General features: G+C 59.6%; 3 protein-coding genes across 6 annotated transcripts in view; all 3 read left to right on the top strand.

Annotated features, from left to right (window-relative positions):
- Positions 1-5,691, top strand: part of DTX2 (deltex E3 ubiquitin ligase 2) — a 36,601-nt gene extending 30,910 nt beyond the window's left edge. For 2 of the 4 annotated variants that reach the window (XM_061355549.1, XM_061355547.1), the window contains 6 exons: positions 2,129-2,173; positions 3,054-3,124; positions 3,748-3,906; positions 3,992-4,153; positions 4,817-4,906; positions 5,451-5,691. In XM_061355549.1, coding sequence (XP_061211533.1) covers positions 2,129-2,173; positions 3,054-3,124; positions 3,748-3,906; positions 3,992-4,153; positions 4,817-4,906; positions 5,451-5,675 — 752 coding nt within the window. In that variant the 3' untranslated portion in view covers positions 5,676-5,691. The remainder of the gene's footprint in view (positions 1-2,128; positions 2,174-3,053; positions 3,125-3,747; positions 3,907-3,991; positions 4,154-4,816; positions 4,907-5,450) is intronic. The other 2 variants (XM_061355550.1, XM_061355548.1) reach the window with 1 other exon arrangement.
- Positions 5,692-8,677: 2,986 nt separating this feature from the next.
- Positions 8,678-10,310, top strand: LOC133213372 (uroplakin-3b-like). The gene is made up of 6 exons (XM_061355576.1): positions 8,678-8,819; positions 8,969-9,118; positions 9,195-9,405; positions 9,574-9,650; positions 9,799-9,919; positions 10,139-10,310. Exons 1-6 carry the CDS (start codon positions 8,678-8,680, stop codon positions 10,308-10,310), a joined length of 873 nt encoding a protein of 290 aa, XP_061211560.1.
- Positions 10,311-10,527: 217 nt separating this feature from the next.
- Positions 10,528-12,401, top strand: LOC133213388 (uroplakin-3b-like protein 1). The gene is made up of 6 exons (XM_061355581.1): positions 10,528-10,706; positions 11,071-11,217; positions 11,300-11,531; positions 11,626-11,702; positions 11,956-12,085; positions 12,174-12,401. The coding sequence occupies exons 1-6, from the start codon at positions 10,571-10,573 to the stop codon at positions 12,277-12,279; spliced, it is 828 nt and encodes a 275-aa protein (XP_061211565.1). The 5' UTR covers positions 10,528-10,570; the 3' UTR covers positions 12,280-12,401.
- The last annotated feature ends 1,234 nt before the right edge of the window (positions 12,402-13,635 follow it).

Here is a 13,635-nt window from a genome sequence, read left to right as displayed (position 1 = left end):
CACAGCAGGGGCTGCAGGGAAGGAGCATCCTGATGGAGGTGAACTGCTCTAAAGCTGCTCAGATCTGCGCAGCTGGGAGCGTTGTGCCAAGCCCAGGGCAGGCATTGCTCTGATGTAACTCGCCCTCTCTGCTCGCTGCCTTCTCCTTCTCTGTGCAGCTTCTTGGCATTGCTGTGCTCAGCCTACTGCTGGAGGAGACAAGAAGGTCACTTCAGAAAGAGCTGACTGGAAGGCACGGTTCAAGTGGAGAAGGAGCTGGCAAGCTGCACGGGATCCTTGGGAATGAGACCGTGGTTGTTGCCATCGGATACTCGTGGAAGCAGATGGATTTATGGCAGGTAGCAGCTGGCCCTGCTCACGTGGTCCTCTCCAAAACCTGCAGAGATGGAGAAGCTGAAGCCTCTATCTCCCCTGTAACCATGAAGGTCTCTTGGGACTGCAAACCAGAGCCTGGTTCCAACTGCCATGTGTGGAAAGTGCCACCCTGTAGTGGGGGTATCACCTGGGAGCTTGGAGGGCTTCAGGCACAGTAAGCACCAAGCTGAGCTCTGACCATGACCTGAGGTTCAGACTGGTCACATCTCATAACTCATTCCTGCTGCCAGCCCTTGATGTGCTGTGTGTGAGCAAGGTCCCAGCAGAGAGGACTCCTGGACCTGTGTTTCTCCATTGGGAAAGACAAGACCTGGAGCTGCGTTCCCTGTAAGATCTGGTGATGAGGCCTTGAAGCAGCCCCTGGCAGTGCTGAGCTCTTGCCCTGAGAGCCAGGAGGCTGAGGCTTGCCCAGGCTCCTGTTTGTCTCCTGCTCTTTCTTGTATCAGTTCTTGGAAGTGCTTTTCCAGGAGGTTTTGGCATGCTCCTGAAGCGGAGAACACTTGCTTCCGTGTGGAACTTTGGCTTAATGCTTATTGTATCCCATTACCACCTTCCCGGTAAGGGTCTCCAGAGGGTGATCCTCACATGCCCGAGACGCTGAGCATCTCCTCTCCCACCCAGCACCAACCTTGAGAGGGCGCATCCCTTCACCTCCTGAGCTCCTTTTCTTGCTCCATGTGCTCAGTCATCCCCTTGCCCTGCTGCTGCTGCCAGATGTCATGCCTTTGAGGATGGCCAGGAATCATGCCTGAAGACAGCTCATCTGAATGGCTCTCATTTAGGGAAGGCCAGCTCCCAGTCCACCCCCCTGCCTTACCTAACTGGTTTTCCACCCACACCAGTGCTCTGCCTCACTCTTCTATTGCCCCGAGCTAGTTTGTCTGCAGTGAGGAGGCATCTTTCCCCTGGTTGCATCTCCCCAGCTCTCTGTGCTGCAGGGTGACCTTGTGCTCTCTATTGTGGAGCCCTCATAGCACAAGCTGTTTGCTCCTGGCTGGCACAGATCTGCTATCATACAGGTCTTTGCCTGTTGAATGACACCTATGGCATGTGAGCTGTCCTTCCATTCTGCTTCACCGTGTTTGCCTCCAGCATGAGAAGTGGTTATCCATTAAACAGCACCCACACCTTCCTGCTGGTGACATTGTTTTTGGGGGGGGGGGGGGCAGAACAGCTCAGTGCTGGCTCCAGTGTGGCCATCTCTTGATGCACAGCTCTGTCAACCACAGAGTCAGTGCTTGGGAGCACTCTGTCTTCTTTGAAAGCACCAAAGTGGATGGGGAGAGCTGAAGATGCACATTGTGCAGGTACACCCCCAGCCTGGCTGTTGCATGGGGTGATGCTCTGTGTCCACCTGGGAGCTTGGAGTTTGGAGTACCAGTGCTCCCTGTATTAAAGCACATGTTCTGCTTCAAGTTGCTGTGCTAACGCTGGTGTTCTACAGTGGCTTAGAAACCAACTTGAGAGCAAAGCTCTCTGGAGCACAACTCCCTTGCGAGGGGTGTTGGGACAGGTATTTGTGTCTGGCTGCTGCTAGCACTTCCTTTGCTCCCTGCTCTCCATCCTGGTGCTGGCTGGCCAGGATGGAGAACAGAGAAGGACCTTTGCCAGCCTGTCCATCACTGCTTTTCCCCCTAGAAGCAGATGGGGGAAGGAAGAGCAAGATTCCCCCCGGAGCCAAGTGACAGGTCTCTCTTTTGCCTCCTGTTATGTGGAGCCATCAAGTCACTTGTGCTCATGTTTCCTTTCCTAGGCTGGTGGAGGAGCCTGGCAGCCTCCGTGACAGGCCTGATGACCGGTAAGGAGCTCCCCTCCGGGGCCGGGTGCCGTGCGGAGGCATGCGATGCTCGCTGGCTTAGGACAAGCCTTGTGGGGCAGCTCCAGGAAGATGGGCTGGGAGTCGAGGTGTTTGCTTGTGCTCTCAGTGGGAACTTGCTCTGGGTGTTGTGTCGTGTTGGTTGTTAACCCTGGAATGGCTCCAAAGGGACTGAGTGGGCTGCTTGGGTGCCTGTGCCTGGACCGACAGGAAAATGTGACTGTATCGGTGTCCTGTGCTGCAAACAGGTACCTGTTAGAAAGCTGGTTTGGTTTACATCCCTTGTGGCTTGCACTGTGTCTTGCTGGAGGTGAGTGTGTAGAAGCTCAAGAGAAAGGGCACTGTTGTGTGTTCTGCCATGCTCTAAACAGGGCATGAAGCTTAGTGTGTTGTTGGGTGTCCTGGTCAGCTGGGGTGATGTGGGGATGCCTGCTCTCCTGTGACAACACAGGGGGTGCAGTCCTCTCTCCCACTGAGACCATAGCAGCCTTGGGTTGAGTTTGATCCGAGCTAGCCTCTGGTGTGCACAAAGAAAGCCCAGCTGGGACCTGGCTGGCATCGTATGGGGGATGTGGAGAGACCTGGAGCACAGGGCACCAACAGGACCTGTGGGATCTCCCATCAGCAGCACTCGTGGTCCTAGCAATGGCCATTTCTGACAGCAAAGCCTTTGTGGGGCTTGCAGGGATCAGTTGGAGCAGCCTCTTCTTCCCCTTCTAACCCTGACCTCTCTCCTTGGCGTCCTGGCCAGTGACTTGCTTGTCTCCCTTCTCTCTGGCTCACCCTGCACACTGTGCCCATCGTATCTCGTGCCACGTCTGACTTCTCCTCCTCTCTCTTTCTTCTCTCTCTCCTTGTGCAGCGACACCGACTGAGCCAGAAGCAGTGGTGAAGAAGTACCTGGAAGAGCTGAAGGGCTCTCCTGCTGACGAGGTGAGAGGGCAGTGAAGCAAACCCAGCTTGCCCAGTGGCCTCCTCACTGGGGTGCTGTGCAGAGCACAGCGATGCACGAGGATCCTCCTTCCCTGGGCATCCTGTGTGCTAGGTGCTACTGCTTGCAATGGCCCTGTTGGCACTAGGTGGGAAAGCTTCAGCACTCCCTGAAGCCCACATGTGGTAACTGGTGACCTGTTAGGGGACCATGATGGAGAAAGCATGGTGTGGGTTGAAGAGCTAAACCTGCAATGCTTTCCCATTTCCTTTGGAGATGGCTGCAGGGCCTGGGGTAGAGGAGGGAGTTTTGGGCTCTTCTCAGTGCTCAGAGATCAAACCCCTGCACTGGAGCTGCTCTGGAGAGAAGCAGGACATCCCTTTACTCAGTTCCCACTCATTCCCTATGGCTGGTGGCAGCTCTCTTCCTGTGCTGTCCAGGAGGTGATGGGAGTGGGGTGATACCAGCCAGAGGAGGAAACCTGTCTCTGTGCCCCTAAACCTCAAACGGGGGGGTTCAAGTTGAAGGCACATCCTCCTGCAGCATCTCCTTTATCCCTTCCTTGGTGGGTCAGTCATGATGAGCCTGCGCTTGCACTGCACAGTGGTTTTCTCCTTGCTGTCAGGACTGCATCATCTGCATGGAGAAGCTGTCCTCCCCCTCAGGTTACGCCGATGCCTGCGAGTGCAGCACGATCAAGCCAGAGACTGTTGGTCGCCTGACAAGCTGCCAGCACTGCTTCCACATGCTCTGCATGCTGGCCATGTATTCCAGTGGGAACAAGGTACCGAGCTGGCTTCTCCCCACCACATCCCCTGTGTCCATGTGATGGCTGTGGGGCTCTGATGCCCGTTTGTCTCTGCTCATAGGACGGCAGCTTGCAGTGCCCCTCTTGTAAAACCATCTATGGGGAGAAAACTGGTACTCAGCCCAAAGGGAAGATGGAGGTGTCCACGTTCCCCCAGTCCCTCCCGGGCTACAGGGACTGTGGGACGATCCAGATTGTATATCACATCAGCAGAGGCATTCAGGTGAGTGCACGGCCCTGTTGGGTGGCACGAGCTACGTGAGAGCCTCCCAGTGAAGCACTGGGCCCCAGTACTGCACCTGCTGGAGCCCATCACTGAGCAGCCCAAGGTGCCAGCAGCTGCACTGGCTGTTCTTCAATGTGTGGGTGACTTGGAAGGTCTTTACCCACTTTGAGAGTGGCTCCAGGGTCTACAAGAGCCTTTCACCCTGTAGTCAAGACTGCTGCCCATGTGAAGCAAGGAGGAGACCCAGCCTGTGCTCACAAGGTGGGAGAGATCCCAAGGTCTGGTTTCACAACCCACATCTGTGGTTTTGGTGGCTGCAATGAGCCTGCCAAGGTTTGAGCTGGGTGGATTACTTAGGGGGTCAGCAAACCACATGGAAAAACTCCAGTTTGGGGCTTTCTTCCTACCAGAATCGGGGCAATCTGAAGGCTGTCCCAGCATCTCCTCGAGGAGATGCTTTGTATCCCAGTACAAGATTGCCCTTGGAGGTCCCATGTCCCATAAAAACAAGTCAGATCTCATACTTATCATCAGCAATCCCTTGCTCCTTTTGGATAGAAGTGCTGGTTTGAGGTGTGCCCATGTCAAATCCTTCTGCTCATCCTAAATCCAACTCGTGAAGATGGATGTATCCATGACAATTTGTCTTATCTGTTGCAGGGCCCTGAGCACCCCAACCCTGGGATGCCATACACAGCAAGAGGCTTTCCTCGCTACTGTTACCTGCCAGACAACGAGAAGGGCAGGAAGGTGAGGAGTTACACCCTGATAACATGGCCCTTCTCACCTTGTCTCTTGGCCCTGGCTTGGTGCATCAGCACAACAGGGTTGCTGTCCTCATGATGCTCACCAGCTCTTGTAGCTGTTCTCATTGTTTGTTCCTTATGTGTTTGTAATCCCTCTGTTCCCATGCTGCTGTCTGACTGTGAAGGCTTGTTCTCCTTCATCCCTTTACTAAACAAAACCCCATCTGATCCTTTGGAAAGACAGTCCTGGCCTGTCTTGGGCTGTGCCGTTACAAGGGTTTGCACTGTATGGCTCTTCCCATCCCCATGGGTGCTCTGGGTGGTGGTGTTTGTCCCACCTTGTGCCAGTGAACTCCTGGAAGACCAGCACGTGTAGGGAATGGTCTTTCCCACTGGAACACCACAGGGGTAACTGGGAGGTGAAGGAGACCCCTTCTGATGCTGGGATCCTTGCTTTCCTCCTGGAGCAGGGATTTAGGCAGCAAGCTGCTCGCATGGCTCAGGTCGCCCACCTGCTGAAGCTTTGGCTCTTCCCTTCCCACCTCCAGGTCCTGGAGCTCCTGAGGGTGGCCTGGAAGCGCCGCCTCATTTTCACAGTGGGCACCTCCAGCACCACGGGCGAGAGCAACACCGTGGTGTGGAACGAGATCCACCACAAGACGGAGAGGGACACAAACCTCAGTGGCCACGGCTACCCGGACCCCAACTACCTGGACAACGTGTTGGCAGAGCTGGCTGCACAAGGGGTCACTGAGGACTGCCTGAGACAATGAGCTGGGGGGGGAGCCTGGCTGTGCCACCTCATGCACTTATTCCTGTTGCCTTAAGTCCAATCGAGCAATAACTGCACTGCTGGATCTCTGCTGCCTCCTGTGGTCTCCTTTTGGGCTGAGGGAAGGGTATTGTAGAAACTGCACTTGTGTCTCTGTGGGGGGTTGATGGTGACAGCCAGGATGGGCTGGGGCAATGGGCATGAGGTGATGGAGCCCCTTGTAAAGGCAGGAGCTTGGGCTGGGGACAGGATGGGGATAGGGGAGCATCTTGCTCCCATTAAACCACCTGGAAAGCAAATAAAGGCCTCCCTTGCACACAGCAGCTCCCTGTGTGGGGGGCACCTCTGAGGGTGAAGCCTCCTGCCCCTGTGCCAGCTTGGTTGTAATAAACACTTCATTTCCATAGCCTTCAAGCTACCTGGAGGGGGCTTGGGCTGCCTCCCCTCTTGGTGGCTCTCTAGGGACCAGGCTGCTCTATGGATCCGGGGACACTCAATCCAGCCAGGAGAAAGGAGGGAAAGCTCAGCTCTGCTGGGGCAGGAGTTGGGTGCAGGGAGGAGGCTGCTGTGCTCTGTGTGCTGCAGGGACTGCTGGTGCCACCCTGTGGTGACGGCCCCCTTCCTCTGCTGCCGTGGCAGGGATGCTTTCCAGCAGGAGCATGCTCTGGCTGTTCCAAAGGGGATGTTGCCCCAGTCCTGGTGGCTTTGCTGCGTGTTGTCACCTGGTAGCTGGAGCATTTCCAAGAGCTGTTTCTGGCCACCAGCCCCACCTGTAAGTCCCACATCAGAGGCCTTGGTGCATTTGCCAGCTTGCCCGCTTCATGGGAGAGCCGGGATGTGGTTGTACTTCACGGTAGCTCTGTCTTGTCCTCCTGTGACCAGCATGTCCTGGTCATGCCAATACAAAACCAAAGGGGGTTTTGGATCTGTCCCTGTTGTTATCTTGTGCTTGCAGCCTCCTGCTTCCCCTCTGTCAAAGGCTTTAGGGAGAAAACCCTCAGCCATCCGGAGCACTTCAGGGGTGCTGCAAGGATGGAAGCTCCTGCAGCAGCAGGTGGGTGCCTGCGTGCTCCTGCTCTCTGCCCCAATGGGCTGTGCCCGCTCCTCTCCTGCCCTCATTGCGGAAGGGAGAGGTTTCGAGTGCAGACTTCAGCTTTTTGTCACCCTCGGCTCCAAACTGCAGTGGAAATGGAGCAGAGCTCGCTCAGCCCTGCACAGAGCCAGAATTTCCTGCTCTGTGCCCAGTGTGAATCAGCTGGAGCCTCCCTGCCGCTGGGCTGGTGGGGCTCTGCTGCTGTCACCATAGGAGTGAGGCATCTCCTAAAGCCCTTCCCACGTCAAGGGTGCTCTTAGCCCCCTGGTAAGGAGATGCAAGTGGCGAAGGGGTGGAAAGCAGCAGAGCTTTCCCCCACCAGGGACCACAGTGGGCAGAGATGCTTCAGAGCTGGTCCCTGCTCTACCCTGGGGCAGCATCTGGTAGAAGAGGACTCCAGGGCCCCCATGCCTTGGAGCTGGAGGGGACAGAGCCTGAATTAAGTGTTGCTAATGCTACCAGACAGGTCTGACTGTGCTGGTTGTGAGCCAAGCCTTGACCCCACAGGAATGCTGGTACCAGCACTGAAACTGTGACTCACGGTCCCCCTGAGTCACACCCAGAGAGGAACAGGGGGGACCAAGGGGGCAGATTGGGGCTGGCACATCCCCATGGGCATCTGCTGCCAGAGGCGACCTTGAGGCAGGAAGATGGGGAATGAGGCAGGGATTGGAAGAGGGAGGAGGGATGGGGGCTGCAGCTGGATGCTGTAATCTTTGGGTGCCCCATTTCCACTTAATCCGAAGGCTCTGTCCCAGCCCCTTTGGGAAGGGGGGGGGAATCCCTTCCCACACAGCCACTGCCCTTGGCAAACACTGGAGAAGGAGCACTTACACCCTCTGCAGTGGGAGCAAGTGGGGGGCAATGGGGAGGGCTCTGGGCCAGCCCCATTGCAGGGTCATGGGTCCTGTCCCCAGGGACCAAGGAGCTCTTCCCCAGCCCTGGATGGAAGGGGCAGTGTCAGGGTGGGGTGGGACAGCTCTGCCCTGCACACGGCTGGGTTGGGTGAGCTCAGGGTGCGATGGCTCCCCAGCACTCCCTTGCCCTTGGGCAATGCTGCCGGCACCCGGAGCCAGCGGGCGCATCCCTCACGCTCCATGGGCACAAGGCATGCACAGGGCACCAGGGCTTGGTGTGGGAGCAGGGCCACTGCTACGGCTGCATCTAAGGCCACAACCCAGGCGTTGGCTCCTGCCAGCCCATCCTCGAACACGGCTCCGGTGCCTCCTTCCTACCTCTGTTTCCTTTTGATATAGAATCACAGAATGGGTTGGGTTGGAAAGGACCTTGAGATCCTCCAGTTCCAACCCCCTGCCATGGGCAGGGACACCTCACACTAGACCATGGCACCCAAGGCTCTGCCCAGCCTGGCGTTGAACACTGCCAGGGATGGGGCATTCACCTCTTCTCTGGGTACCCGGTGCCAGGGCCTCAGCACCCTCACAAGGAAGAACTTGTTCCTTATCTCCACCCTGAACTTCCCCTGTTTCAGTCTGAACCCCTCACCCCTTGTCCTGTCACTACAGTCCCTAATGAATATCCCCTCCCCAGCATCCCTAAAGGCCCCCTTCAGACACTGGAAGGCTGCTATGAGGTCTCCATGCAGCCTTCTCTTCTCCAGGCTGAACAGCCCTGATGTTCTCAGCCTGGCTCCATATGGGAGCTGCTCCAGCCCCTGAGCATCCTCCTCTGGACTTGCTCCATCAGCTCCATGTCCTTATGCTGGGAACACCAGACCCGCACACAGTCACATCGTTGTCTGTGCCCCCCATCCTCACAGCGCTCCCTGGTGCCTCAGCTCCGGTATCCATCGGGATGGCTCCGGAGGGGTTTTGTCCCCGGTGACCTGGGTTCTGCAGCCGGTTCCCTTTGCCGCGGGGTCCGGTGGGGCCGGCAGAGCTGGTGCAGGAATGCTGCTGGCTGGGAGGGCCCGGCTCCGGGGGCAGCTCATCCCCTCCACACCGGGACAGGGTGAGCAGAGCCGGCACCACGCCATGGAGCTGCTGCGGCTGCTGCTGGCGCTGGCTGGGACCGGCACAGCCACGGGCCTGGGTGAGCGCTGCAGGGACAGGGGATCAGGGGGCTGCGAGGGTTCCCTATGGGTCTGTGTGCCGGGGAGGGGGTTATGGGCTGGGCACGGCTGGGGATGCTCATGGGGATGCAGGACGGGGGCAGCACTTGCTCAGTGCCCGCTCCCGCAGCCCTGCTGCCCTACGTGCCCCATGTACCCACCGCGGCCCTGCCGGGGAAGCTCACGGCCACCACCTTCGCTCTGGAGAGACCCTGCTGCATCTTCGACCACGAAGCCAACGCTCCCGATGCCGTGTGGCTGGTGGTGGCGTTTGCCAACGGTGAGTGCCGCTGCCCCGGCGTGCGCTCCCTCCCCATGGGGGTACAGGGACCCTCACCCCCATGGGTGCTGTGCAGCCTCGGGCGCCTTCAGGAACCCCCCATCCCGTGCTGACGTGCCCCTGTACGAGCGGCTGCCCACGGCGCACTCCTACATGACGCTGGAGACCCCGGTCCATGCCTTCGCCTGCCCAGCACCGAGTCTGGCCCCGCTGCGCGTTGGGGGGGACACAGCGTGCGGGGGACAGGAGCCCTGCAATGGGCCCCTGCCCTCCCCTGGGCCATATAGGTGAGGCTGGCAGGATGGGACCCCCGAATCCCACCCTGGGTAATTCCGGGCTGGATTCAGGGGGTTGGAACTGGATCTTAAGGTTCCTCCCACCCCAATCCATCCTGTGATTCCATGGTTCTCTGTGCCCATCCCACCCCTGGTGTCACCGCCGCTCCCGTCCCGCAGGGTGAAGTTCCTGGTGATGGGCTGCCACGGCCCCAGAGCAGAGACAAGGTGGTCTGAGCCCATCCTCCTTCGCAGAGGTACCAGTGGCACTGCTGCCCCCCCACCCCTGCCTGGTCGGGATGCTGGCACAGCATCAGCCCTATGCCATCACCCCAAAGCCTGTCCCTCCCCTTCCTATCGCACCATCCCTGTGTCCCTGTTACCCCTCATCCCATCTCCTTCCAGCCAGCAGCCTCAGCACCATCGACCCCATGCCCGCGCACCGCAGCAGCACCGTGGTGGTCATCTCCTCCATCCTCGCCAGCCTGGGGGCCGTGCTGGCCGCCGCGGTGCTCGGTGCCTTGGGGTACGGGTCTGGATGGGGACGTGTCCATGGGGATCCTGGGGGGACTCCCCCTCACTGGCCCCATCAGCAGAGAGATGGGGTTAACCTTTAAAGAGCCTTGATTTACTCGAACCGGGGGGGTGCCATAGCTTCCTCAGGAGAAAGGGCTCCCGGGTGATGGTTGGAGTCGGTGGGGACCCCCCGGACCCCACTTGACACCTCTGCTCCTCTCCCCTCCAGCGCCAAGGTGTGGGGGTCCCTGCGCCGCCGGGATTCAGGGACCAGCACCCACAGATCCTACAGGACCCACCACATCCCCCCAGCGCTGTCCCGGCCCCCCGGATGCCGCTGCAGCCCCCCGGGGCTGGGCTGCTTTGCCCCCAGGCCTCCTGCTCCGTGTCCTGCCGAGTAAACTCTCGCTTCACACCCGCATCGCCTCCTCCTCTGTGGCCAAGGGAGGATGCTTCGGGGCGCCGGGTACCCCCAGAACCCACCCGTGGCCGGGCTTGGTGGCACTTGGTGTTTGTTTGGTGTTTGGGGGGGGGGCTGTGTCACTCGTGCCGTGAGCGCGGCGGTTCTCAGCGCGCCCGCCGGCGGGCGCTCACCTCCAAGCGATGCTCCCTGGGGAAACGGGCTGGACCAGTTTGCTACGGGGCTGTGGCCAGCGCTGGAATGCGGGTGGTTGGGGCCGCAGGCGGGTCTGGTGGGGACACGGAGCTCACCCGCCCGCATTGCCGCCCTCGGCACCCAGGAGCCCGCACGATGCTCCCGCTGCTCCTCCTGCTCCTGGCGCCGGCCCGAGGCCAGGGTGAGTCCGACAGCGCGGGTGGGATGGGATCGGGTCCTCAGTGTCCTGCTTGCGGGGGTCCCCTGTGCACAGCACCAGGATCCCCGCTGGACCCGGAGGTGCGGAGCAGCTGATGCCCCCCTATGCTGGGTGCCACCTCCGGTGTCCCTGGTGTCACCTGAGGTCCGCCCAGTGTGGGGTCCTATGGGACGGGGTGGTGTCTTTGCTCCCTCTTTTCATGTGTCTGAGCCCAAAATGAGGGATGGGAGAGGAGAAGGGGGGGACACGACACAGCCGGGTTCAAAGGAGCAGCTCCCTCTGCCCCTGTGCCCCTGTGAGGGCCCCCCCCCTGCGCTGCACCCGCCCGCCTTGTCTCCTCCCGCAGACCCGCAGCTGTACACCCCGGCCCTGTCCAACCGGGCCCTGGGGGGGCTCACGACCGCCTCCACCTTCGTGCTGGACCAGCCCCGCTGCGCCTTCCCCGACTCGCTGAGCGACGCCGTCATCTGGCTGGTGGTGGCCACCCAGCAGGGTGCGCAGGGGTCCTGGGGGTGCGCGCAGGGCTCCCCCCGTGCACCCCGCGGTCCCTCCTCACCCCATCCCCATCCCTGCAGGCGCATCCAGCTTCAACAGCACCCTGGAGCCGGGGTCCCCGGGCAGGGCGTACCAGCTCTTCCCGGGCAGCACCTCTGCCTACATGACCCTCAACACCACCCTCCTCAACTACCCCTGCCCCAAAGCCGACGGGGAGATCGCGGTGCTGCGCGTCGGCAGCGAGACCAGCTGCCAAAGGGATAACACCAGACCCACCTGCAACGGCCCCCTGCCCAGCCCCGGGCCGTACCGGTATACCCATCCCCATAGCCTGCTCATGGGGACACCCCCCACGGGGGGTGCTGGCAGCCCCCCGAATCACATCCACCCTCCCATCCCATCCCAGGGTGAAGTTTGTCGCCTGGGATAACTCCGGTCCTGTGGCTGAGACAAAGTGGTCAGAGCCTATCTACCTGAGGACAGGTACCAGGGGGCTCACCCTGCCCCTTGCACCCATCCCACACCCCTCGGGTTGGGGGGCGCAGGGTGGTCGTGGGAGGGGGCTGGATGCTGAGCACCAGCATCTCGGGGTTCAGCTCTCCTGCGAGCAGCGGGGGGAAACTGAGGCAGGGCACTGCCTGATGGCGCCGTGCGAGGGCACATCGTGTCCGCACGGTGCAGTCGCACACCGGTTACCCACAAACACACCGGGGTGCGCATCCTGCTCCCTCCCCAGCCACGCCATCTAACAACATCCCCCGGCCGGACCGCGGGCACAGCGCTGCCATGATCGCCCTCACCTCCATCCTCACCATCCTCTTCGCCGCCCTGCTGGCCGGCCTGGTGGCCATGCTGGTGTACTGGGGGTGAGTATCACCCCGGTGTCCCATCAGGAGCCGCCACGGGTGATGCATGTCACAGGGTGACACCGGCACCCCCTTTCCCCCCCCATAGCTCGGATGCCTGCGGTGTCAGCAGCACCTTCAGCAAGCCCGAGGCAGTGACGGTGCAGCGGTACAACACACACCACGTCTATGACCACCCCCCCGCCCGGCTCTGAGCCCCCGCCGCGGCCCCACGCTCCTCCCCGGTGCCGGTGGCACGATGCCCGCTGCCTCCGGGGCACGGCCGGAGCTGCGCTGGAGCCGGGCATTAAAGGCCTTTCCGCATGCTTTGTGCCCAGCCTCTGCCTCCTGTGTGTGGTTCCTGCCCCCCGGAATGCCCCCCGCAGCCCCATCCCAATGTGCCCCTCCAGGGCTCTGAGCCCCACCGCTGGGTGCGGCCCGGCTGCCCCTAGGGCAGGATGTGCCCGGCGATGCTCTGGAGTGGAAGAAGCATTTTCACACCCAGCTTGGGGATTGGGGCGTCACCTGCACCCGCTTCCGATGGGGGAATTCCCTGCGGGGTGAGGCAGAGAGGGGATCCTGACCCCCAGCAGCCCTGGTGCTGCGGTGAGAGGCACCGAAATGCCCCCAGGAGTGAGGGGGGGTGGGTATAAAGGGTGTTTGTCCCCATTCCCCTTCACCCCACAGTGATTTCTCCCTTCCCCAAACACAGACTAGGGGCTCATTCACCCAGAACCGGCCCAATCCTTCCTGGGTGCTGCTGGTGGTCCCCTGCCAGCCAAGAGATGGCAAGAGGGGACCGGCAGTGGGGCCTGGTTCTGCACCACGGTCGGGGGGTCTGATCCTGTAACTGGGAGCTGTGGGGTCCTGATCCAGCATTCCTGATCCTGCAGCAGGCTCTGGGACCCTGATCCTGCAGCCTGGGCAGGATGAGACCCTCTAGTGCTAAGGACAAGCGGAGCAGAGAACCGTGCCTCCCTTTAAGTGGACTCAGGGCGGGTGTGCATATACATATACACAACATACATATACACATCACATACATGTACACATCACTTACATATACACATCACTTACATATACACATCACCCACATATATACACCACACACATATATACATCACTTACATATACACATCACTTACATATACACATCACTTATATACACACATCACCCACATATATACACCACACACATATATACATCACTTACATATACACATCACATACATATACACATCACTTACATATACACATCACCCACATATATACACCACACACATATACACATCACTTACATATCACACACATATACACACCACATACATATACTCATCACACACATATACACACCACATACATATACACACCACACACATATACATATCACACACATATACACATCACATACACATCACACACATATACACATCACACACATATAGACACCACATACATACATTAACCCCCCGTATCTCCTTCAGGCTCCTCACAAAGGGCAGCACACGTTTACACCGGCTCCATGGTCACAGCGCCCTTACCGAGCACCCTCCCGCTGCCCGGGCCCGGTG

The sequence above is a fragment of the Neopsephotus bourkii genome, unplaced genomic scaffold, assembly GCF_033783945.1.
Source record: "Neopsephotus bourkii isolate Nb327-2 ecotype Australia unplaced genomic scaffold, CSIRO-AGI_Nbou_v1 NB_804, whole genome shotgun sequence".
In the NCBI taxonomy this organism is placed as follows: Eukaryota; Metazoa; Chordata; class Aves; order Psittaciformes; family Psittacidae; genus Neopsephotus; species Neopsephotus bourkii.
This window is presented reverse-complemented; position numbering and strand designations above follow the sequence as displayed.